Below are 27,133 nucleotides of genomic sequence, written 5' to 3'. Positions count from 1 at the left end.
CAACACAGAGCTGAGCCTGGTGCCGTGGAGGCAGGATTGTCCTTTGTTCTGGTTGACATTTCTCATTCATTTTTGCACATATAAACAAAGCTGTCTCACGCTACATTTGTATTGACACAATATGCCTTTAATGCTTATCTGAAAAGTAGTATTATTATTATAAAATATTACTTCTATAATTACATTTGTTAACATAGCTTGCTATGTTAAATGCAGACTTATAACGAGAGTTTCAGAAAGCTGTTTACATGACACAAACTGGATTACTGTAAAATTAGGGCACCATATGGCTCTTTGTTTAGGATTACTGTAAATGACTGTATTTACTTATAGAATGTGTTTGCACATGTGTGTATGGTACTAACCTGCAGACCGATGGGACCAGGGGGTCCAGGGAAACCTCTGGAACCTTCATCTCCCTTCTGTCCAAACATACCCTGCTGACCTCTAGGACCAGGCTCTCCATCAGATCCCTGAGAAAACACATACATACACACTTTCACTGGGACAATTCCTCTCAAGTTTAAAATTGAATGCATGTTCATGTGTTGTTTAAGAATATGTTATTCTTACAACAAGCTTTCAAGGCATTGTTGGCAAAGATGGTGTTGCATGCAATCATTAAAATATTCATATTAATAAGTGTGTATTGTTTAATGATATTCCACAGAGGAGACTTCAATTGAAGGCACAAAGCTTTTCAGCGTGATAATTTTAAAAACAGTCAGGAGTGTCTGGTATTTAAGTCTTTTTCAGAAAAACCCTCTGTTCTCTCATTCTAGTGGTTTGGTATGTGATGCTATAGACATCACACATTCCCATGTGGTTCGTTTCATTGTCAGTTTTTTAGGACAGTTGTACTTACAGCAGGACCTGGGGCACCAATGGGACCTTGGAGGCCAGCTGGGCCAGGAGGACCCTAAACACAAACAAGAAAAAGTTTACACAAATGAAGAAGCATTTATGTATCGCTGTGTGATTTTTACATTTTTTTAAAGCTGATAATGGTGTAAATATGTGGTTCTGTAACTAGGAATCCCTTAACGAAATATGTAACATCATCAAGTCCTTAATTACTTTGAACATTGGATGTAAATGTGTGTGCAAGGAATGGACAAGTAAAGAATGAATGGACATAAATTCCCATAACGCACCTGTTCTCCCTTGTCGGCTTTGCTTCCTTTCTGACCGGGCTCTCCAACCTCTCCCTGGGAAAGAGAAAAACACAAAACATAAAACACAAAACACACACACACACAGACACACACACACAGTCAACCGTCAAAGCTTAGCTTCACTTTTTCTCTAAATGTCAACAGCTTATGTAAAAAATCACAGCTTAACACAAAATAACTATTATCTGCAGCTATAACTGTATGGATGTACAAATCTAGAGATGTAAGTTTTTTAATGTTTACTTTTTTGCATTGTAAACGTCTGCAGTGACATATGTTTGGCACCTCAATAGAATGCCATATAGTAACCTTCAGGGGCATAATGATTGAAGGAGATGAAACGAGAACAGTCTTTCACTTTTACATCTCCCCTAATTGCGTTTGCTGGCGCATTTGGTTATGAAGATGGATAGGCAACAGTGAGAGAGACATATCTACACAGATGGAAAGTGCGAACATGGGCATGAAGATTGATTTGCAATCTGGTTCAGTCCCAAAACATATTTTAGTTTGTGAATGGAAAAGGAGTTGTAACTGGGCCAACAGGATAGGATGGGTGGTGGTGAGTGTGGGTGACTGACCTTGTCACCATCCTCTCCAGGTGGACCCTGAGGTCCAGCAGGTCCAGGCAGACCAACAGGACCCTGGACACCATCACGACCAGCAGGACCTAGAGGCCCTTTCTCACCCTAAAAGAACAAAGACATTTGTTTTAATTTTGTTTCGAAAACTAAAAACAGCAGAACAAAAGACTTTGTGTCGGCCACTGTAGCAAAGAAATAAATACTTACAGGTGCTCCCTTCTCTCCAGCAGGTCCTGGGGGACCCTGAGGGCCAGGTCTACCAGACAGGCCAATTGGACCAGCTGAACCAGCAGGACCTCTCTCACCAGAAGAACCCTGTGCGTGTGAGAAAGAGAGATAGTGAGTGACAAATAAAAAGCAAAAGCCATGTTTTGTTGTGGAGAAAAAGGACACATATATTACATAGTTTTGTTAACCTGAACCTAAATATAACCAGAGTATGCTGAACAATAACTATTGCCAATAAAACAAAGCAAGACACAACTGAGTCCCAGTGCTAGTGGATCAACACACATGCACAAACCTCTTTTAAGAGAAAAACTGTGAAAACAGCCGGGGCAGCCGGCTTTCAGGTTCTAAGAAAGCAGTGCTGCTCCTTGAAAGCAGCCAGCATTATCTGCTGTCGGGGAGCTGACATGTTGGTGGCACTCTAAGCTGTGAGCAGCTCACTCCTACTGCTGAAAATGCATTTCTGGATGAAAGAGGCTGCTGCTGTGTATCAGTACTCACAGAAACTCAGTGAAACTCAATCCATAAAACATGATGGTGAAAGACACTTTGGATTTTTTTTAAATCTCTGATGCACTGAATGAACTCAATGTGTACTTATAAATGTACACATTCGTATATTTATATGTATATATTTTCTTTGCAAAAATTCTAAATTGTTTGCGTTTAATTAATTAATTAAAAATCATACTACTATACCAAAAACTGTTTGAGTTTTAGTGTTCTATGGCAAATGTTGGAGGCGGTTCTATTCTTTTAAGAATAAAACAAAACATATGTTTATGGTTTATGAAAACAACCTTTAACGATCAATACTGGTGTAACCCTATATGTTCTACTATATTTTGAAGTAAGTAACACTTAAATCTATCACTTATGTCTGGCTGCCATTTTTTATAATCTTCATTATCATCTCTGAAAGAACAATGAAAACAACTGTTGTTAAACATCGACTGTATTCACTCATGGAGGACAGTGAGGGAGGCAAGGAACAAGATGTCTCCTTAACAGATATTTTTATTATTTGTGCAAATAGGTAACTAAAGTGTGTGTGCAGGTTTCTATAATGTGTGGAATTCTGTGGTCTTGGGTAGGAAGCTGCAAATGTATTCAGTTCCCAGGGCTGAATATACTGTGGCAGTCAGATTGCTGCTAGATTAATCTGAACATGTTCAATCCACATATTGATGTTTATATAAGTGCTAAACATCAGAGAGTCAAGTATCTCCTGAGCAGAACATTACATTCAAGAGAAAAATATGTGGCACGAAACCAACAGTGTTTGCCATGAATATAATCATATTATGTGGAAACCTGACTTTATACTGAAATTAATAAGATAACATTTGAAACTTCCACAATGTATTTCAAATGTCTACAGACAACGATAAGGGTCTATTAAATGATTTTACATGCTTTTTCAAAATGTCATTTTATTTAGCTGGTGTTTCATGATTGTATTGCTTTAATAAAAAAAACATAAGTAGGTGCAAATTGAGAAAATAAATAAACACATCATGATTAGGAATAAGAAGAAAACAATCTGCTTTGACAGCAGCAGCAGCAGCCCATCACGTCATGCTAACCTTCACACTGAGTTTTGTGAAGAAGCTCTAGAGTCTTTGTGACAATCTGAGAAGAATGAACACAGCATGAGGAATGTGTAACAGCAACGCCCAGGATGACTACACACTGTGACTCAGCATATCGATGCTCTCCTGGCTATGGTGTTTTGTTGTGTGTGTTTGTTTGTTTGTTTGGGTCTGTTTCTGTGTGCCAGGAGGCGATGGAGCAGGAAGTCTTGATACTTCTCAAGAGCATGATCGCTCCTACGACAAATCACGGTGTGCAGTGGGACGAGATGAAATTTGGTGATGCTTTCATTGGAAAATTAATAAATTAAACAGTGATATCGTGACAATGATGGCCTGATGAGTTTATATGTATTACACATGTACTTAGGTCTCTCGGTGCAACTGCGTGAATTTGCTATGTTTGACGTTCTCTCATGTCTGCCTTTAATGCCACTCTTATTTACCTTCAGCACTTTTAACTCCTGTTGCATTTGAGAAAACCTAGACTCTCCTTTATCTGTAGCTAAAGTTGCAATGTCCTTGAGAAAAGAACTTAACCGAGCTGCTACAGTGGATTTACACAAAGGAGATCACTAGAATGTGTGAGTGTCTATAAATGCATGTATGTGCAGCACCGCCCGGTGAAAAAGAGCATTCTGCTCATCAAACCTCATCTAGGGCAATAAAAGTTCAAACAAACAAATAAATAAATAAATACAACATTCTCTCAGATGTTTTCCTAAAATAGCCTGCCTCCTTGATGCTACTTGGCCAGGGCTCCCTTGGAGAGGATTTTTTTGAAATCTCAATGAGTCTTACCCGGTTAAATAAAATAATAAATCAAAAATGGAAAGCAAGTTTAAAGATGGCCTGGCAGTTAGACAAGGGAAATTAAAGCGACATTTAAAGCTTTTCCTGTCAAAGCTTTCCTTACAAATGATGTGAACTGCCCTCTGGTGCTTGGCATATGCAGGCCTCACATGGAATATACTGTACAACTCTTTATGCTAAGCAATAACACAAATCAAACATGATATGTCAGGGAAAAATATTAAAGAGAGGAAAGAAAGGTGTTTTGATCTCAGGTAACAGTATACTTACAACAGGGCCAGATGGACCTTGGGGCCCCTCTCCTCCCTTCAGACCTGCTGGGCCCTGAGGAAAACAAGGAGAAACACATGAGGACTCCCTTGATATCAATCCAGCACTGTCTACCTTCGTTTACTGCTTTGTCACTTCAGCCCTCCAAGAAATAACATTGTTATTAACATTTGCATCTTGATAAACCAGCAGCATCAATCCAAGATCAAAAATACAGTACGTGTTAAAAATATAGATATCATTCCCTTCATAAATGTGCTTTTGAAGATTGTGTAGCTAGTATATATGGATAGATACTATAGGCTGTGAGTACACATGACAATTCTTTTGTTCTGCACATACAAGATTGTGAGTTTCGTTTTGCACATGCACAAGTGTGTATAATATCTTTTATGCATGTATGCTTTCTTGTGTCTTTGTCAATGCCCAAAATATGTGTGCGTTTGTGTTTCTTTGTGTAGCTCCCTAGTGGGCCACAAAAGAGCACATGGCAGTATGGGTAATGAGTCTCTGTTGGCTCTAGCTGGGTGCTGAAGTAAATTACAATGGCAGAAAACAATCAGTGGTGCTGCTGGCCAGCAGAGTCAGACTGCCCTTGAGAATGTAGGCAGCACAACACTTCCTCTACCAACAGTGTATCCATTTCTAGTCTAATTGCCAACATTTCCCACATAATCATTTATTAAGTAAATAATGCATACAGAGACAAACAAATAACTTTGTTACCCCCCCAAAAATACTCGCACTGAAATATGAAAAACAATTCAAGTCCTTGACTTAAACCAGTGAACATTTTGTCAAATGGATCCCTAACAAACAATTCCATACTTCTATATTAGAGGCCCGTGATGCATTGTGGCGGTTAAAACAGTGGGGTCAGTGGTGGTGGAGCGATGCAGAGGCACGCCTGTTCATTTGTACGATGTCGCTTTAGATTCCCTCTGAACCAGATTGATTGCGAGGAGTGAATTCCAGGGCTGGTGTGTTTAATGAAGTGAATGGCTCTAAATAGACGCTGGTTATTTGTTACGAAGCAATGTTCTGTCACTTTCTACTAGCAAACACATGTAAAAGGAAACCATGATGAATAGGTTCAGGTGGAGTGTGGCTCTTACCGTGGCGCCAGGTAGACCTCTTTCTCCAGGGAAGCCTCGAAGGCCAGGGGGGACCGTCTTTACCAGAGGATCCCTGTGGTCCAGGGTCTCCCTATACACACAGTTTGTGTTAGAATTAGTGTACATCATGGTGCTTGCATTATTCCATCAGTGAATGTAATTAAAGTAAATACAAAAATGTTTGTTGCTGAGAACAAAGAACATTTATTTTCTGCTGTAGGACTAAAATACCAACGCCACAAAGCCAGACTACATGTCACAAACAGAGCTATAGGACAAGCTATAGGAAGTGTACGGATGACAAGACTGGTCTCTCAAAATGTCCTAAATCTGATCAACAATTTAAAATAGGTGTTAGAATGTAATACATAATGAAGCATGATGCTGCATGGCCTGTTGCTCACTTGAAATGTATTGAGAGACTGATCGTGGTTATACTGTACAAGGAATCTGACAGTGTTTTTCAGAACAGCTGTTTTTCTAGTTTTATTTAGAAGCAAAGATTAATAACAGCTGTCAAGTGTTGCATCCATCCAATCAGGTGTAAGAAAGTTGTCTGGGTCATCTGATGACAGACTACCAAAGTAAAATTTGCATTTTAAAATCAAATGCTAGGCTGGTTCATCAGGTAGGTTGGTACACAGTTTAGGTGTCCACATGACAACCAGCTCGATGCTTTTTGTTTATATAAAGGAAACTGGTGTATGATGAGCTTTACTGAACAAGTGATCAACCTTTGACCCTTTCATATACAACTGCTGTCACAGATTAATCACTGGTCACTATTTACAGAGAGTCAAAACTGCAATAGTTGTTCAAGATGTCACTGTTAAAATGGCACAGAATGACTTTACTGAGGACCATAAACTTATACGTCAGTCTGACACGGCTTTTAGTGTTCAGTGATTGGTTTAGAAGCAGTGAGGTTGGAACTTTACTATTAAAGATGATTTTGGAATAACTTGTTATTTTATATAAAATGTAGTTACCAAAGCTTGTATTTGTGAACTGCTCTGCAGTTAGTGCAAATAAATGCAGAACAACTTTGTTTACGACGTGGTTGGTTTTGTAAACCACATTTCTAAAACAAGAACATTTGACTCCAGACAAAGTTACTTCTAGCTTTGTTTGCTTTTCTTTTGTATTGGCAGGCTGACTATATCTGCAAACATGGAGGCACAGTTGAGTGGGCCTGGGAAGGTAAAAGAGGATTTGGGCTCTGCTGCCAAGACCTCCACAAAGTGTCCCTGGCATACAGATGCATAGGACTGAGTGGAGTGGGGAGGAAAGTGGGGCTGTGAGTGGCGGAGAGTTCGGAGTTAGCCGATTAAACTGTCTGCTTGGCGAAGACGGGAAGAAAATGAAAGCAGAAGACATGAATGTTGGAGGGAGGGGAGGGGAAGCAGGGGATGCTGAGTGGTTCTGGGAGTCAGGGGTTTGGTCGGGAACAGCCCATACTTCTACAAAATGGCTACTGTCTGGTAATAATGGGCACTCAATTGCTGGCCAGGGCAGGCCAGGGATGAATGTAGCCCCAAATATCAGCTACTGTATCTTCAGCAGTCACTTGCCAGAGTCTCGTATAGCACAGAGAGTAATGGTGAGACGTTGGTGTTTGCTGGGGTAAGTTTCTGGGTGAATTTATTGCTATACATTTTATTTAATCAATCCAGTAGTCTATTGAGCTTTGCATTCCCTCCAGAAATATAACTACTTGTGAATGCAGCTGGCTCAATCTTCAAAATCAAATCATGTACAATAATTGCAACTCTTCAATTTTCAGCCCACCAATATCATTTTGATCTCTCTATGAACCTATCTGGCTTTCTTTCTCAGTATAACCAACACAATTCTAATACAGCCAATAAGGAAATCTGAACCCACTCTTATGAACAAATGACTATGTATACCTGTTACCCACCATAGAAGAGAAGGGGAGCATGTTATGCTACTATAGAAAAACAAATGCGCTTTTATTTGAGAAGAATAAGTGTAAGGAATAATAAGGAATATTTCTCTCCCCTTCAATACAGTGTACTGGACACATACCTTTGCTCCCTCCTTGCCACCAGCACCTGGAAGACCCTGCTCTCCGGGTGGCCCGGGGGGTCCAGGGTGTCCTCTTTCACCAACAGGACCAGTCTCTCCAGTTGGTCCCTAAAATGTCATCACACAGTTGGATATTATTTGCAGTTCAACATAGCAATGTTACACGATGGCCATCTATTTCTAAAATGATAGCTGTTATGAACAGATATGTAATAGATCTACCACATTTTGTTTTGTTTAAGGGCTCATATCCACCTGCAACATTTTCTTTTAGTTGTTCTAATACGATACTAATCATTGAGGATAGTGATCTACAATATCACTGGCACATTGCTTGCTTAACATGTACATACATTTCAAATGTTAGCATTGCCTTGCAATAGATGTTAAAGTTATTTTTTGATGATCACAAATAATCTGTCGCCTTACTATTGCTGTGTTGCCTTTTTCCGAACAATTAGCACTTGTGGAGGAGAATTACAACGCCCTCATGATGTCACAATAAAAAATGTATTCTTTAAATAATAAATGTATCTTACCTGGGGGCCAACGACACCTCCTGGGCCTGGTGGACCAGTTTTTCCTTGGAAACCCTGGGGGAAAAACCATTACAAAGCCTTATTTATACGTTTTATAACAGCAATGAAACACACCTCATCTATTAAAATCCAAGTAAAGAAACCAGAGGGATTCCACTCAAATTAGTTTTAGCTGATAAGCAAGGATTTATTGTTTAGCTTGGTATTACCTTGATGTAGCAACATTAAGTGTTCAGGTTATTCTGAAGGAGAGATTCTATTACAATACAATGCTGGCTAGTAAATAACTGGCAGGCAAATATATAATCTTTTGATATAGAAAGAAATGAAGATTACAGTATAATATTTTCTAACTTTTAGCCTTTACTGAAAGTCAAAAGACACAAACAGGAAACAGAGAGAGAGTGCGATGAGATGACCTACAGACTTATCAACAGTAGAATTGAAGTTTTATAAAATCCGGTCCTCTCTTATAACAAACAATATTTTTTACAAGAATACGACTTTGATGTTTTGGAGACAATGTGCCTCAATGGAGCCAATCATTTGCATATACTGTATCCTGTGACTGTCCCAAACTGAGTGTATATTGGAATGGCATTCATAAAACATTAAGCACACTATTTAAGACTCAAATAGCCCTACATTTGGAGACTCTTAATCTGGTCCACATTTTGTTTTTGAAACAGAGGAGGGATACAAACCAAGTAAAGCAATCTATCACTAAATACGTGTCAAAATCCAGTACCAAAGATGTTGGAAGATTGGCATGAAATAATTGTATTCTCTGTGGGTCCAAAAAGACCAATTCTATCAAATTTGGAATAAATGGATTGTATTAATAATAATAAACCTGTATAAGGGCGGGTATCCATGGATACATACTCCTGGAAGTGCAGCTGGAGGACTGAGTTTTCCTGATGACTGAGTTACTGGTACTGTAAGTACTTGCAGCTTTTAAATAGCCTCTCTATCTGTGCATGTGCATAAATACAGAACATGTATATAAAATACTGGAAAAGGGTTTTATGTAAAAATATCAAAAAGCTTGTGTACACTCAAATTCACGAATCCAATTGAAATTGGATTTTTAAATGTCACATAACACTGGTGGTAATAAATCTTCTCTCTGCTGTAATCATAATCCGCTTCCAGGAGCAATAAATAAAATACAACCCCTAAAAAATACAATAAAATACCTGAAGTGCTTTCTGTTAAGTCTTCTGTTTCAAATCCTAATATGATATCTACGGAATAAAGCCCTACTGACTGCACACACACAAAAAAGAAGGAAAAGAAACAAATGTCTCCGGTTGAAATCAAACCAGCCTATCAGGACGCCAATTCAAGTACATGCACCCGACCAGAGACAGTAGTGCAATATGCCAAGCAAAACTGACAAGAGCCATAACTTGTTCACATGTGAATGTAAATTACAACCTGTTCATGATGTATTTGTACAACTGTTTTAGAAAAGTGTTAAAAAAAATTTAACATGAGAGATTTCTACATTTCTTTTTTTGAGATGGATGGGGAACACTTGGTTAAGGTGATGTCAGAAAAGTCTGTACACCAATCAAGAGTCAATATCAATCAATCAATATTAGATCCTACTTTAATTATGTATTTCTTCCTTGCTTGAAATAAGGAATAAGGTGGTTGAATTTTTAAAAAGCTAAAAGACCTAAAAGTGAATACGCTGAGCATCGGTCACACCTGCAGCCGATCCGGTAAAATGGGGAGGCATTTGCTCACCCGGCTTCCAGGCAGCAGGGAAGCCAGTTCAAACAGAGAACCAAGCAGGCAACACCACTCGGACTTCCACGAAGAGGCTGGCGACAAGATCACCAATTCATCTCCCTTACCACCGGGGACACGAGGGGTCCCCACAAAGGTAATGACAAAGACTCACTCATCTCTCTCTCTGCTCTTCTCCACATGACAGTGGAACAGCCCCACCTTGAGAGAGGGCTCAAGGCCAAAGACCAGTATTCAGTATTCAGTATTGCAGTATTCCCTATGGATATGCTTAAGCAGAACATCTCAAGCATCGACTCCAACACTGAGGCACAAAAAAGATGAACTTATGTCTGCCGGGCGAGGAACAATCCAATCTGCATTGGCTTGAATCCTTGCCAAGTACTCAATATTACCTGAATATTAACCCAGTGGTATGATGAGAAGCCCGCTATAAAGTGAATTCATACCGTTATCTTTAACATACGTTTCATAATCTAATAGATATCTGCCTTCTATATCTGTTAAATGCTGGAGTATTCCCAGTTATGTAAACATGTAATGTTTTAAGAGATAACGACATTAGTGAAACAGTAAAAGGGAGTGATTAGCATAAAGCTAACACATCAAACTCCAAGGGTGTCGACTGCACACTGACTTTGCTACTGATTTCCATTAGATATTTGAATCCCTCCGTTATCAAACTCCATACAAAACAATTTTTACTAAGGTAATGCATTTCTAAATCACCATAGCTTATTGCCCTACAAACAAACAAGAAAGTTTTCAAATCCAAGCTCAGAAGGCCGATCCTGCCTGACTTATGACTTCTGGCCTATTGATCGCTGTGTTGTGATTTATGGTGATGTATTATTCAACAGAAACCCTCAGGCCCTGCTGTTACAGCATCAACCCTGATTCAGAGACACCGATTCAAATCTTTATTTGCACTTCCTCAAATGCAACTTGTGTTGCCGGGAATGTGTGCCAACAGTATGAGCATCTTTATTGCTGTGATCTGTTTTCATATTGGCTGCTTGTGGGGCATGTTCATCAGTGCATAAATCTACAATCATTAACACCTTAATGAAGACTGTATCATTATCGCTTGAATAGTAGCAAAGGTAGGGAAGCACTCATGTGTGGTGAATTACGTTATCTATAGGAAAGAGGCAGGCGGAAAGGGAAGCTTTAATGATAGAAACGATGATCTGTCTAGCTTTTAGTAGAATTTATTGCCCTGCGAGTCTAGTCAAACCAAGGTGCACCGATGCATACCAAGTACGGAGGAATCGAAGTTGGGAGCAGGGCGTTGCAACTAGATGTGATGAAATCAAATCAAAGTTTGCTTTGTTTTTGTTTATTGTCAGATAAATCTTATGTCCCAAAGGATATGCCATCTATGCATCAATACATCCCCAGTACATATTTAGTACAGCCATTTCTCATTAAGCTCATAACGGCATTTTGAAAAAAACTGCATGAACCACCTTTCCATTCTGCTGCAACAAATGTTATGTTTGCTGCTTTTGTTATACCTCAGTTACAGTATTATTGCTCAATTATTTTAGAACAAAGAAACCTTGTTGCAATTGGACAATCTAAGTTCAGCATCTTTCCATTGCATATTTGTAAACTTGCATAGAACAAGATAGACGCTGCACCAGAAAAGGATGGTTCCCCAGCTCCCTGGTGTCCATCTCTGTGAGATAGGAGTCTGAGCCATCTGGATTTACTCAGACAGAATGCAATGAGCGTGAGAGTGAGCGCGCGCGCGCGCGCGCGTGCGCGTGCGCGTGTGTGTGTGTGTGTGTGTGTGTGTGTGTGTGTGTGTGTGTGTGTAAATAGGGACGAGACAAGCAGGTTGACTCAGACAATGTTCACGAGGGCTTTGTCTTTAGAGTTTTGCTTTAAGAGACATGTCTGCCCCTTTGGCTTCCCTCTGAGATGATGTATTACTGATTGTAATTCCTGCATCCGAGAGCAACATAGATAAGATGTGGAAGAGGAAGAGTTGAATTGGAGTGCAGCTCACTGATTTGGAGGATCAGGATCTGACCTCCAATCGAAAGGCAATTTGAAGAATGAGAGCTAAAAAGGTCTCGTTGGCAACTTTAACCTAAATGGCAGTGAGCAACAAAGGGCCATTAACACAACAAACACATTTTTTTCAGGATTAAAACAAGATTAGAGCACTGAAAAATTCAAAAAGTTACGAGACGTCACACTATTAGTTCTTGCAGTGGAAATATATACAAAATCTGTCCACGTGTGAGAAATGATGTTGTATTGAGTTTCCTGCTCGATGTGAGGTCTTGTTTCTACACTCAGCAGAACGTTCGAGGCTGAGTCTAAGCGGAGCTACACAGGTGACTGAAAGCTCAAACACGATTTTGCATCTTTAGAACTCACCGTCTCTCCACGCTGACCAGGGTGTCCGGGCAGCCCATCCTTTCCAGGTGGTCCCTGTTAGGTAGAAATCATGATACACACTTACTAGGTACCCAAGTACATTCATTATAAACACATTATATCTCAAGTGAATGACAGTACTAAGATATTGGCCCTACTGCTGGAATACAAGGGTTTTTTTCAAGCAATTTTCTAATAATAACTGTGCAAATGCTTTGTAGGCGCATTACACGGTACACACTGAATTTTTAGATTGGCAAGGTCCTAGTTACACTACTGGAACACTCTAATGAAAAAATAACAGGTACTGTTGAAAGGACCAACATCACTAGTTGAGGGCTAAGAGCCCGCTATGAATCTAACCTGAATCGATAGGTGGAAATTACCACTTGTCTCCTGCCTACGGGGAGTGAGAAAATTGGTTCTGCTTCAGTAACAGTTAAACTAATGATCCCTGCACAGAATTAGGGATATTGCTAAGCATTACTGCACCCCAGAAACTCCTCAAATTTAATAATTTGGACTTAATGTTTGCAAACTAAGATAATTTGCCACTGAGACTGTAGGAGGAGAGGGCGTTAGAGTGTAGACACTGAATATCAGGAACCAGCGACATACCATACAGCCTTATTGTTAGTGTTACAGTTCATTGAGCTCTCAAGTGCGTATAGTGTGCAGGAAGGAGAAACACTTACAGGGGGGCCCTTTGGTCCAGAGAAGCCAACTGGTCCCTGAGGTCCTTGGGGCCCCTGTAGGAGACAAACATATGATGAATAAGAGATGCACAAAGAATAAAATAAAAATAAATTGCAAAAATAAAAGCAAAACAAAACATGAAAGGTCACTGAAGGCCTTAGCTGAAGCCGTGAGATAACTGAGAATGATCCTATTGTATCCCAGCGTGTTGTTTTCCTTACTGTAGAAAATGAGGTGGTTCAGCAACAAAACTGGTTGTGACACGAGTTTTGAGGCAGCCAATTGAATGTTTAATTAATATTTAAGCAGATTGTTATTTAACTTATTTAATCCCACAATTGAAGGGCATATTTATTTGCTTGGATATATATATATGCGATATATAAATATTATATATATAATATATATATAGAGAGAGAGAGAGAGAGCAGAGATGAAGATATATAAATATATAATATATAGATAAATATATATAATATATATATAATATATATAAATATATATATAAATATATATAAATATATAATATATATATATATATATAATATATATATATATATATATATATAAATATATAAATATATAAATATATATATATAATATATACATATATATAATATATATATACATATATAATATATATATATATAAATATATATATATATATAATATAATATATACATATATATAAATATATATATATATATATAATATATATATATATAAAAGGATGTAATGATAGTTAAGAGCAGTAGAAATATAAAACGCATGTAAAAAATGATACGAATGAAGAGGAGTGGGATCCACATCAGCACTCAAACGATGAGGGTAACTGACAGATGTTCACAAGTTGTTTGTCCAAGTTTGTTTCATTGATGAAGCGAACATATGAAAGCTACTTTGCAATATATTGTTGAAGGGCTTAGGATTTAGGATATATTAAATATAATTCACAAATAAAATATCCAGTGCAAACTCATTCAATCTTTTACATTATTTCTAACATAAACATGCCTCAAAGCGGACTGGGTCATTTTAGTTCATCTTTAAATTATATTTATCCATCAGATCGGAGTTTACTTTACCGTTTGGGAATGATGGAGATATTTCATTTTCAGAAATATTTTGTATTTAAAGAAACATGAACTGCAAAAGCTGTCAAGCAGGACAGAAATAGTTCCTGACTTCTCAGTTTGTCCGGCTGGATTTTCACTACTTTAAATCTCTCCGTATAGAATCATTAAGCTTGAAAGTCAAAAATGAGTTATGTGCTTGTTCTGAGAAACTGTGGGAATAAGGGCAGGCATTTTAGCTACAGGCATACTCAAAAAATCATTTGACTTGTTTATCTAAATTCACCCCTGATACCCAAATCCAAAACTGGAAATCCAGTTAATGGAAGTCCATTATAACCAACCCAAGCTCTTGCAAATCCAAATGGCTCTTTATGGTGTTATTGTGAATGTAACGTCTATATTGTCTGTTATCTGTATGAGCAAATTTGGTGGCAAATTAGTTCCTCCATTGGGGGATCACAAAACATTCTAATCTAAACTAAAAGCTTCACAGTATTAGTAAAGCTAGAGGATTTAATGGACACTAAAACGTTAACAAATGATGCTCAAGATTCTCTCTCCATGGGAACATTGGAAATACTGAAAGTGACTATTGTAATAGAGGTACGCAGTGTAAGTTACTGTACCTGTCTGTGTAATTCTAAGGGAAGCGAGACCTGTCTTTACACAGTTTGGTTATTCTCCCACATTCTACATTGTTTTGCCTTCATCTAAAAGAGGGGAGGCTCAGTGTTCTGATAAACTTGCCCTCATCATGTCAGAGTTGCGGCTTTTCTTGTTCCATGCATTCTCTGGACTAAAGAATGAGCAAAATGTAATTGCACTAAAACATTAACAGAATCTAAAAAAATCGAAGGTATTAAATAAGGTGGCGCTGCTGGGAGGCTTTTTTTTATCAACTGCAGGGATTGTCAAGTTTAGGGCAAGGAAGACTATTAAATTACTGGCGAAGAGTCATCGATTTTCAATAACTGTGAATCTATTACAAGTGCTTCTTAATTATTTACAGTTAAGCCTTTCTGATCTTTTTGTCTTACCATGAAAAAAGTTTCAATAGGTAAAACATTGTCATCTTCTTTAGTGCCACGAACACTACAGACTCTTAGTGGTTTTCTTTCATCTGGTTTTTTGTTCCTTGTTGATTCACTAACTCTCATGTCCTTTCAGATTCAGTCTCCTGCCCTGCAATCAGCTCATTCCCTTCATCTGGGTTTCCCCGCCCATCTCCTCACCTGAAGCTCATTCCCTCATCAGCCCCTCAGCATATATACCAGCTCACCTCCCTTTGGTCCCTGCCAGATTGTCTTGTGTTTTTGTTGGCATTATAGATCGTTTTTTGCCTGTATGATGTATCTCCCGGTTTTGACCTCGCCTGTTTGTTGACCAAGTAAACAGTTCTCATCACACAACCTGTCCGTATCCCTGTCGTGCTTTTGGGTTCCACCTATTTGTACCAGAGATCTTTTCAGTAGATCTTCACATTTAGTGACCAGTCAGAATTCCTCGTTGGAACAATACAATGTTTGCTTTACTAGATTATTTTTTCAAACCCTCGGAAGGTTTGACGAGTTAGACAAGATTTGAAGATCAACACTGACTAACTCTTAGATTGAACAATTGACATTAAGGTATAACGTTTAGGTCTGAATATTATCATATTAATTGGATAATATGGAAAGAGTTTGAACAATATAATAGACTTACTCTCTCGCCAGGTCCGCCTGGAGGGCCGTCGTTGCCTGATGTGCCCTGCAACACACAACAAATAATCATTAGTTAATATTTAAGGATGTTTTTACGCTACGCAGAATTGGCATTGAGCAGTACAAGCATTGTTCAGAAATTATTTTCATGATCTTATTGTTCAGGTTTCTTTCTTCTTGATAGAATGCTACCCAGAATAAAATCAGTGCGAGAGTTGTTTTGTTGTGATTAGAATAGCCGGTGTACCTTGGCGCCGGGTTTTCCTGTTGGACCTCTGGCTCCTCGACCCCCACGAGGTCCCTACACGAGAGAAAACAAGAGTCAAAAATAAATATGGTAATTCTATGTACAAGTTACAACAGTCTAATTAATTGATCCTAAAACGATTGAAATGTATGTAATTCAGTTGGATACAAGATGATTTGACACTATTCACTTAGTTTCATTAATCATGGAAATCAGAGTGAAGATGACATACCGTTGGACCTCTTTGTCCTCTTGGACCAAGTTTTCCAGCGATGCCCTGTTAGATAACCAACGGCAAAACATTTTAGGCACTCCCACATACTTTCTGTGTGTCATTATTCAACATTATTCCATTTCTGAAAGTACTCTTATATCTGTCCTACTAATATGAGATATTCTGATGAAATAGGTCATTTCTTACCACCACTTTATAAATTCATTAAATATGGATACTTTGGATCAGATAAGAGTTGTATTAAGGTGAATTAAGATAAGCAAGGAATAATTTGGCTATTTCACAGTTAACTGGTAAAAGCAAAACCTGTAGCGTAAACTTTTTCTCATCAATTTTCTAAATTGTGTGAGAGCAACAAGTCTCTAAGTCTAGAAATGGGGGGAGGGGCTCAATGAAAGCAGGATGGTTTCCACATCTTTTGTTCCCTCCCAAACATTGATTTTGTTACCGTTATGTGTTGTGCCAAGACACCATACAGAAGCCTTTGTAATAGCAATCAATTGTATATTGTGCAGGGATATGATGGTGTGATGATTTATATACACAAACAGGCCAAGTGTGTATTCTCAGTGAGTGTGTGTGTCATTTCTTACCCTCGCTCCTTTCTCGCCGTTGGCTCCAGGGAACCCAGGGAAACCACTTGAGCCCTTTCAATAGGAGAGAGAGATATCATGGAGGAGAAACACAGGGATGCTTGATGGGTCAGGCAATGCATGATAATGAGGGCTCATTCTGTGTTTGTTTGCACCGTTGTTAGATATCATCTTCAGTTACACACTGTAGTTTTGCCACTGTTAGCACCATTCACCACTTCTATACAGTTCCATGAATTTAGCACAAGTTTTGAAATATAAAACTGCTCACTTCCATGACCTTAACACTTTGTTTCTTCCTGATTTGTTAATCTTGTTTTTTCGCACTTCGGTTGGGCAGAACACCACTATTAAATACATTGAACATTTTAAAATCCTGAAGCACAGTCTCAATGTTCCTGTGAAGTGAAGGTTTTACATAAACATAACCCAAGAGAATATATCAAATTGACAAACTTTCCCCATTCTGGTATCTCTACAATGTTTATCATGCTAGCAGTGTAGAGGAAGTTTCTCAGGCAAAATCTCTAAACGTATTTGATTATGTGGGGAACACACACACAAACACATACAGGGGGACTGAAAGACAAAAGGCTTAGCATAAGACTCCTGTAAACACAAGACAAGGTGACATGATTTTGTCTTTAGTCAAACTCTGTAAACAGGGGATTAAAACGCAGCTTACCCATTCTGCAGCCCCTCATCACACGTTGCATTTGGGACATTCAATAAAAATGCAATTAATGACAAACTATGACTTCCTCCAAATGTAAGATTTCCACAAATCACTACTCCTCGATTGTGTCTGATACATTATGTTGAATGAGTTATTGTCTCTAGACCTAGATTTACTTATTCATTTACATGTTTTGTCAACAACTTCATTGTCCTATCTTAAAAGAAACCAAAAAGGTTTGATGCGCGAGTTACTGACATTGGTAATATTCCCATGAGACAAAAATGAGACCAGAACTTTGAAATCTGTGTCGGCCTCTAAAGCACATTTTACAGTGTGTACCACCACGTCTTGTGACTTGTGCTTCATTGCTTTGCAGCAGAAAACAGAAGAGGGCACTGTTATCTTCCAGGACAATCACAGCTATAGCTTACATTTCTTTTTTATGGGGTGGTGGAGGGCAGATAGAAACAGTGTTTATGGTGTGTCTTCATTTCAAGAAACACAAGCGAGCTGCTGCATCAGGAGTATTATTAGTTTAGAATTGACATGAAAAATTGTGTACAATTTTCCAATTAGATGCCCTTAACTAAGGAGTCACGTAATTACCAATGACTTTAAAAATGGTTAATAAATGATTTACTAATTATTCACAGACCAGTTATAAATAATTAATAAGATGACATTTATGGGATGCCAGGATTGAAAGTATTCCTTTAACTTCTATTCGCTAATATGCTTGTAATACATATTTGTAATGCTTGTTAGTGTCTCACTTTCTAAAGAGCCATTAAGAATGCAGTTAAAATAATATGCTGTTAACAGCATGTATTTTGATCAAAAAGTTCTTCCCAGAAGATAAGTGGTCCATTAGAGTCTTTCTGATTAATTGAAGAGCTAAAAAGACAAAACAGATGTCACACTGGAGGATAAACACGAGCCAAAGGTTTTTATTACAACCTGGCAACTCAAAAGTTGTTCTTTGTAAAGGCCTTTCATATATGATCTATAAAGCATTAAATTATGTATTGCCCATTAATACAGCTATTAGTTACTGATTATAAAACCTTTGGAAATGGTGCCTTTTTCAGAAAGACGTACCAATATTTCTACAGTTACCATCTTTCAAAATAATATTAGGCATGCTTCATTTCAAGAACTGTCACTTTAAAGTATTACATTAAAGCATGGTGTTAAACATGTATTGCATAAATGATCAGCACTAAAGCCATCCTGCTCCTCAGGAAGGCAGCTCACACTTATCTCCTTTGACTGTCACGCTGTACTGGTCCTGCACTACAATGGGTTATCTTAAAAAGATAAGTGTTTTTACTATGAACAGTTTCCAACTATTCAGTTTATTGTACATTTTATGTGAAATTATTGAAGGTTTTGGTCTGTTGTGTTGTGCCACAGTATTCAGAAAATTCAGAAAAAATCACAGTCAAAAAAGCATCCCTTATTGTGGTGAGAGTGATGCTTAGTTACCTTTGGTCCTTGTCTTCCTGGATAACCTGGTAATCCTGGAACGCCCAGTTTACCCTGAGAGAAATCAACAGCACAAGTCATCAGGCAAGCAACACAATGAGAACACAATGAAAGCAAAAGAAAAACAACTGAGATAGAAATATATAATTCTTGTACTGGCTTTCCAACATCCTTGGTCATTGAGCCCCATTACCTTTTCTCCAGCAGGACCAAGGGGACCTGATTCTCCGTTGGGGCCACCTCGGCCTTTAGGACCCTCAGGACCATCCTCTCCACGGGACCCAAGCATGCCAAGCTCACCCTATAACACAAACGCATACAAAGAATATCACAATGACGTACAGACATCAGTTGTAACAGAAGATCTGATTGGACATGTAGGAAGATATCTGTATGCATATTTGTATGAAGATGCTCCTCACCCGGTCTCCTTTGATGCCCATATCTCCCTTGAAACCTGGGAAACCATCCTCGCCCTAAAATTGAGACAAAAAATAAGTTATTGCATTTGCCAGTAATTGTTTGGTTATTTTATTATATTGTTGTTTAAGGCATTTGTTTATTTCCCACTAAGACACTTTGCATGGACTATTGTCTTGTACTATATTATATTATACAAGATTTTCACTGCAGGAACTTATTAAGTCTCCTGACAGTTTGTATTTAATGAACATCTGTTAGAAATGCAGCCTGCTCATGTTCACTCTGTGATCACAGGATTGGTGCTTCCCTCTGCTGGCCAGATAGTTGAACAACATGTGCAGGGAACTGTTGAGCTGTGCTTTATTTACATATGCTCTAGCACCTGCACTAACTGGTTTTAAGCATTTGGGATATATTGATGAAATAAAATAATATATATCTAATGCTATGATACAACAATTTTCAAAACAATTTCAGCAATACATTGAGTAAAGATTATGTGCAATGATACCAAAACATTTTTTTTGAATTCTGAAATTGAACCAACATTCAGTCAAATCAAATGGATGCTGAAGGACACTGTTCAGTTCAGCCGGACCACTGTCTCTTTGCTTTGACACATTCTCTTTATAGTCGATCACCTGTCCATGTTTACTACCCAACTGATGCATAATGCACCACGGAGCATGTCTGTTGCCAGCAACTTGCATCACAAAATCCTTTATTCATAAAAAGCCTTTCTGCTCGAGGTTGGGCTTTTGAATCTCTATAGTATAAATAATATAATGATTAAAAAAAATCATACCACTGATAATAATAATAATAGTCATTGTAGTGAGAACAACACCTCTGAGTCAAATAATGGATTGTATACAGCAGCATAGCTGTATTGATCCTAAATAAATGTCATGCATATTAAAAGGCAGCATAGTTAATATTCTACATGGTGACACACAGTTACACACTTCAAATGGGCTTGAGATGAATTGCAGTGTTCTTTGAAACCACAAGCCTCAAGCATGACAGCTTTACATTCAACAACTGATTGAGCGTCCCTCCAAGAAAGTCTCTATCTCCACTGAAGAAGGCTATTGACTGACCTCTGCATGGCACTTTCATGCTGCAGCAGCCGTCCACTCCAGCTCAAAAGTGCCAAATCAAAAGGGGGGGTGGAAGGTAGACAGCCACAGATACAGACAGAGCATCTGTGACATGAATATATTTACAGGCTGTTCCCAAACTTTATTTAGCCGTCTTCACCTTTCTCACAAAGTGAGTGAAGTTTAGATGAACATTCTGACATATGGCATGTCAATTTGGACAGCATGTTTCAAACTTTAGTCTGTTGATTCCACTTGTCAAAGTATTTTTTTAAACACTATTTCCAACACAAGACAGGGATCTTAATGGGATCACCATGACATTGTACATTTGAAATAAATAGTTTCCAGTCTTTCCAATGGTCAGAATATTTACTTTATCTTTGTTGACAAAACTGCAGAAATCTTTCTCAAGAATTGATTTTTTTAAATACATTAATATACACTGTATGATTCATAATCTTTTTTGGCTGCTCAGTGGCTATAACCTGGGTTGTAAATTGAGAAATGATGTGGAAACAATTTAGTCTTTTAAGAAGTGTATACCTTCTCTCCCTTTGACCCCTTGAGACCACGGACACCATCGGCACCCTATTGGACAGGAAAGAGAGATTAATAATCATCACAAACATAAGAGAATACAATACAATTATGTACAATACAATAAAAGGGAGGACTTTCTTATCTGGTGAGGAATAGGAAATATGTCTGGTCAATCAAATGCCCACATGATCAAACTGAAAGTGTACCTTGACACCACGAGGACCAGGATAACCAATAGGACCCTGTGGACCTGATGGACCCTGGAGGGTAGAACATAGTGCATGGTTATGATGGTTAAAACTGTGGTTGGAAGAGGAATGTGAAGGTTTAGGTGATCAGGGATGTACCACTGCATGTCTTCATTAGCTTATAAACTGTAACTCAGAACATTATGTATCATATAACTTTAAGTTATCCTTTTGTCTTACATGCTAAGATGTATTTTTAGAGTTTATTTAAAATTAGTTACAGTACATTTTATGTTAAAACATTTGTAGACACTACCCTGAGTACTTTGACTGCACTAAGACATGTTGGTAGTCTTCCCACTGCAGCACACACACATGCATATACATATATTACCCAAAATCAATTCCTTCTTAAAAAACACATACCAGGGCTCCTTTCTCTCCAGCTGGACCCTCCTTACCAGGATGACCCTGTAAAATAAGCAGTCACAAGGTGGTTAAAAGTGCTTGTGACAATGCTGTTTCTAAACTAAACACTCAACTTTGTAAATGTATGTTGTTCAGCTACAAATATATCAGTATGTGTGAATTGGCGTTATCATCATTATCTACAGGGAGAACAAGCCTTTGTGTCCTAAAGATGACCTAACTACTCAAACACCAGTCAGGGAGGTCATTGTTAAAACTCTCACAGAGTGATCTGTGTATGCCTTTTTAAACCAAAGCCAACCCGTGTTGATTCCATACATGGTTTTCATGGTTGAAAACTTCAGCAATTGGTCTGATTCACACCAACAACACAGGTTTTCACCTTGTCTGCAGAACAAATTCAGTTGTGTGAGTTAATAGCCACTAGAGTGGTGGCCACTGGTGGTGTCAGAGTGATGGGGCAGGTAGACATGCCCATACAAAAGGTTCAACACACACCCTCGCACACACATATGGAAACCCTTAGCTGTGAACACCTGGCACTTCCAATTTGAGGTGTGAGGTTTAGAAGGCTGTAAATCACCAGGCTCTGGGGCCTGAGGGCAACTGAGGGCTGCCTGCCTCTTGAACTTAAGACACCTCTCCAAGCGAGGGCAGAGAGGGAGGGATGACATGAGCTACTACAGGTCGAGAATAACAATACTCAAAAGGCACATTTCTTATATTTCTTTGCCTTGAGAGATTTCTGAGACACAGTTCTGCAGTATTTCACAAGAAGGCTCTGTGTGTGTCATAAAGCAAAAGGGTAAACCCATCAAAACAGTGCATCCACAGTATATATATATTTTACTGTCTCAGAATAGTTTGCTTAACTTTTTAATAAGACATAAATGAATACAGTTAATAAGACACTGTACATTATACATCTGATTATGTTTTTAAATGGGGATTTGTATACAAGTCAAGAACTTTAATCTAAATAGAAACTATAAATTAATATAATTATTGTTATCATTTCTTTTTGTCACCCTTTAGAGTAAACAATGTCACGTATTACCGGACCTGCATCCCATGCCCGTATTTTGTGTAACTGTTTGATGAGGTCATCAGATCTGGTTTAAAAGGCTCATACACAGATATCTGTCTTGGGGAATCGTAGGTTGAACTTGAGATGAACTTGGTGTTGAGAAAAAAAACCTTTTGTTCAGAATGTAACCAGCTTTACATCCACCACCAGCTCTTACTTACTCAAAACTGTTTTTTTTTACATCTTTTAGTGCAAAAGAAAAGTTTCAGAGAGAGTTGCAGAAACAATAGTGTCTGAGGTTTGGGTGGATGTTAAAGTGGTGTCAAATTTCTGTTTGTGTGTAATACTGATATACTGTATGTACGTATGTAAGTGATAAGAGCACGCACAGGTGGGCCATCAGCTCCAGGTAATCCAGGCAACCCCGACCTGCCGTGAGGTCCCTGTATGGAGAAAAGAAAAAGATATACACGTCAAAGATCAGAGGTTACAAACGTTTTTGTGCTTTATAACATTGACTTGACTTTATAATATAAGACTTTTTTGATATATATCAAACTAAAACATTTTGTTTATCCCTTTAAAATGATATAGTTCGACTGTTGATACCAAATAAGAAAAGGTACAAGTGAGCTTATTTACAAAGCTACATTAGATCAAATCCTTTTTCCATCCGAAACCTGAAACAAGTTTTCCAAATATAAATTACTGATTAGATTTGGCTAATCAATTACTTCTTGCAATTTATTATGTTTTGTTTGTACTGAAACCACGAGTGAGATTTGTATTTTGTTGTCCTTATTGTGCTTATATTGCGTATGTACTTTTTCAAAGAAAAATAACGAAAAAAAATAAAGGTTACATACTTTTTCACCAGGTGGTCCGATAGGGCCTTGAGGACCAGGAAGACCCTACAAGAAAGAGACACATATAAATGAGTCTGTTGCTATGGCAACAACAAGCATGCTGAAACACACACACACAAGCTGGATAAATAGAAGAGTTTGTTGGAGTAAATAGTTGAGCTAGTGAAGGATTGTTAAGCTTGTACCCTTGTGTGTGTGCTTTGTGTGTGTGTGTGTGTGTGTGTGTGTGTGTGTGTGTGTGTGTGTGTGAATGTAATGAGGGGGGTATGTAGGCACATTAGCATCTAGCATGCTTGTGGTGCTCAAATATTTGTGCATGTGTTCCCATATACGTGTTTCTAGGTGGCTACCTGATGTGTACCAGTGTGTGTGTGTGTGTGTGTGTGTGTTTGTGTTTGTGTCGCAGGAGTAATTTGAGGCACTGAAGCTTGCTCCAACAGGTGTGGCAGCTTTGCAGGAATGCCACCAACATGAATAAGATGCTTTCAACTGGATCAACCCCGAAACATTCCCCTTCCAAAAAAGAAACCTGAAAAATATATGTGGGGAGTGCGTATGTAGATCTGCTTTTCGATGTGTGTGAAGTTTGTATTAGAAGATACAGACAGCAATGAGGCCCTTAAACAAGTGTTTGTGACCACTGTTCTGTATTACAGCATGATGCAGGCATAGACACTGCACTTTGTCTATGCCTTTGTTATACGTGTCATGGGTGTATGATTGATTCGTTCACCTGTGTTCCGGAGATTCCCTGCTGCCCAGGTGGGCCTGGCTCTCCTTGTGGTCCCTGAAAAAAGATGGAGGCTGTCAAACTAAACACTAGTAATCCTCTGCCCTGAATACTGCCACTTGAATTACACACGATTGTCATCGTCGACAATCAGGTGGGTTCCATCCAACCGTCTAGCAACAGCATAAATGACTATGGCACATAAACATGCTTTATTTTAACATGTTCCAGAGCTGAGTGGACCTTTAACATTAAATCCATTAAACACTAATTCCACAAGTTATTTAATTAAGTAGTTATAGTTTAAAGGAGTGTTTTGGTTTATACCTCCCTGTTTAGTTAGGATTTTAAGAGCTTAACCGAGACAGTTCAAACTTATAGAAACAGTCATGTACAGCTCAGACAACAGCCGCTGATAAAGCAACATTTCAGTCAGTTTAGTAAGTGAGTTGTGTTTATACCATGTTTCCTTTGGAACCTGGAGGCCCGTCAACTCCAGCAACACCCTGTGAAGGAAAAGTCAGTAAATACTCATGTATACTGTATATCAAATGTATTCACACAAATAATATCAGAGATAGGTATTGTAAAGGAGATGGTACGAACAGGAGATCCAGGGGGTCCTGGAGAACCACGGGGTCCCAGCAAACCTCTAGGACCCTATGAAAAATGAGAAGCAATGATTACATTCTATGCTAAAAACACTGATGAATGATTTTCAGCAGGACAATTGTGTCCTCTGGTGGCTGCTTTAGTCAAAGAGGAGTGACATCAGAGATCACTTGAAGAGTAAGATTTAAGAGGCTCTTGTTGCAACATGTTGGAATCACATATGTTTGGAATAGTCTGATGAAACAAAACCAATAGCAGACAAGCCTTACACTCTCGCCAGCTAATCCTCTGGGCCCGATCTCTCCATCCTCGCCCTAAGGGAAGAAAAGGTCAGAGTCAACATATTGAATTGGTTTTTATTGCAGAACTTCACAGTTTCGTGCTTTGTAATTTCAACAAACACAATCTGAATATTAAATATCTATCACCACCTGCATTAGTAATCTCTGGAAAGCCTGTATTAGCCAGAGCTTAATCTCAACCTAACCAAACATTATTGAATGTAGTAACCGCCTTGGGGTGGAGGTGGAGGTAGTAGTTAGTTTCAGGGGGAGGAAAGGTTGAACACAAACACTTAATAGTCTCCTCCCAGCTGCAGCTGCCTGAGGGCTGAGCTGGTGGACCACAGCTAATGTAGCGCAATATGTTAGTGGTTCACCTCACTTCAGCGCAATTGTCTTATAATTCATTCAGGGCTTTAGTTAAAAAAGGGAAATACTTACTCTCTGTCCGTCCTCTCCAGGGGCACCTGCAGGTCCCATGGGCCCGAGCTCCCCCTGAGATGGAGAGAAAGAAAGACAATAAGTTAGAAGACAAAGAGATACAGATTTAGGTTCATTCATCATTTTATGAACTGACCACACCTACAAAAACTGGAACCAATCAGCTCCAGGCTTTCTAGCAGTGTAATACTTTTGCTTTTAGCTTATTCATATTCTTCACCATTCTGCCTTTTATGCTGTTTAATTCTTTATTATGCTGTATTCCATGCCATATACATTTCAATCATAAAGTTCTACTCATGTGGAAATTGTTGGTCACTACAAAACCTTTTTGTTTCATCTTTCTTATATATCGCTTGGTTATTTTTGTTATAATCTTGTTGGTAGTGCATCTCCCGAACGCAGGGTTGAGAATTATATGAATAGAGTTTATCAGGCTCATTGCGTCATAAATCAAAGTGCCATTTTATTTTAATGTCTTTGCCCTCCACAGTGAAGTGATCTGAAGTTATCTGAAGTGATTCTACGGTCTGTGGCAGGCTCATTCATTCATTCATGTGGCTACCTGGCTTCAGTGCAATGCGGTCATTACATTTTTCCATGTCGGTCTTAATAACGCAGATACAACTTCTTGTTCAATTTTTCCCCCATGAGATTGCAGTTATTCACTCATCACACTGAAATTCATGCAAGTCACTCAACATGATCTCTGACCGCTGATAGCAGCCAAGTATATTTCATTACATCCAAAACGTTTTCCATCTCAAAGATACCCAACCCTTCAGTAAATCATAGTAATATAAGAAGACAAATCCCCAACTAAAGGATTTTGTTTAAATGCCAATTTTGTGACTTATCAAAAGAAGAAACAGTACTTTGTTCATAAGCTCAAAAACATCTACAAGAGTTGTTTCTCAGGATAAACACTAATCTGTTGTTCATAAGGATTCCTAAACAAATCTGGTTCATAATTACTTTCAATGCACAAATTTCACAGGTATTAAAACTTAAAAGGACTAAAAAGCTGTTTTTGAGAACATCAATATTTTTATATTTTGACACAACTACCACACTGTACTCACCCTGTGTCCCTTTTCACCAGGCAGTCCAGGCAGTCCATCAAAGCCTCTGTCCCCCTGTATAGAAACACAGCAGAGGATGTCACCACATCACACATCAAAGTCATCATAGGCTGCAGTCTGCTCGTAGCAATGCTGTATGAAAATGTGTAGTTAGTCACATGAACATGAAGGATTGTGTAACAG

General features: G+C 38.5%; 1 protein-coding gene across 1 annotated transcript in view; it reads right to left on the bottom strand.

Moving 5' to 3' along the window:
• The window catches only part of col11a1a (collagen, type XI, alpha 1a), an 85,890-nt gene that overhangs the window by 20,016 nt on the left and 38,741 nt on the right, over nt 1–27,133 (bottom strand). Inside the window, 30 exon segments of the mRNA XM_029457717.1 lie at nt 366–473; nt 866–919; nt 1,155–1,208; nt 1,757–1,864; nt 1,967–2,074; nt 4,663–4,716; nt 5,778–5,828; nt 5,830–5,868; nt 7,827–7,934; nt 8,366–8,419; nt 12,515–12,568; nt 13,210–13,263; nt 15,991–16,035; nt 16,237–16,290; nt 16,469–16,513; nt 17,065–17,118; nt 19,229–19,282; nt 19,422–19,529; nt 19,651–19,704; nt 21,298–21,342; nt 21,501–21,554; nt 21,909–21,953; nt 23,328–23,381; nt 23,805–23,849; nt 24,538–24,591; nt 24,996–25,040; nt 25,141–25,194; nt 25,416–25,460; nt 25,869–25,922; nt 26,951–27,004. Coding sequence (XP_029313577.1) covers nt 366–473; nt 866–919; nt 1,155–1,208; nt 1,757–1,864; nt 1,967–2,074; nt 4,663–4,716; nt 5,778–5,828; nt 5,830–5,868; nt 7,827–7,934; nt 8,366–8,419; nt 12,515–12,568; nt 13,210–13,263; nt 15,991–16,035; nt 16,237–16,290; nt 16,469–16,513; nt 17,065–17,118; nt 19,229–19,282; nt 19,422–19,529; nt 19,651–19,704; nt 21,298–21,342; nt 21,501–21,554; nt 21,909–21,953; nt 23,328–23,381; nt 23,805–23,849; nt 24,538–24,591; nt 24,996–25,040; nt 25,141–25,194; nt 25,416–25,460; nt 25,869–25,922; nt 26,951–27,004 — 1,809 coding nt within the window.

This window comes from Cottoperca gobio, chromosome 20, assembly GCF_900634415.1.
Source record: "Cottoperca gobio chromosome 20, fCotGob3.1, whole genome shotgun sequence".
In the NCBI taxonomy this organism is placed as follows: domain Eukaryota; kingdom Metazoa; phylum Chordata; class Actinopteri; order Perciformes; family Bovichtidae; genus Cottoperca; species Cottoperca gobio.
Note: the sequence above shows the minus strand (reverse complement) of the source record. Positions and strands in the feature narration are given on the sequence as shown.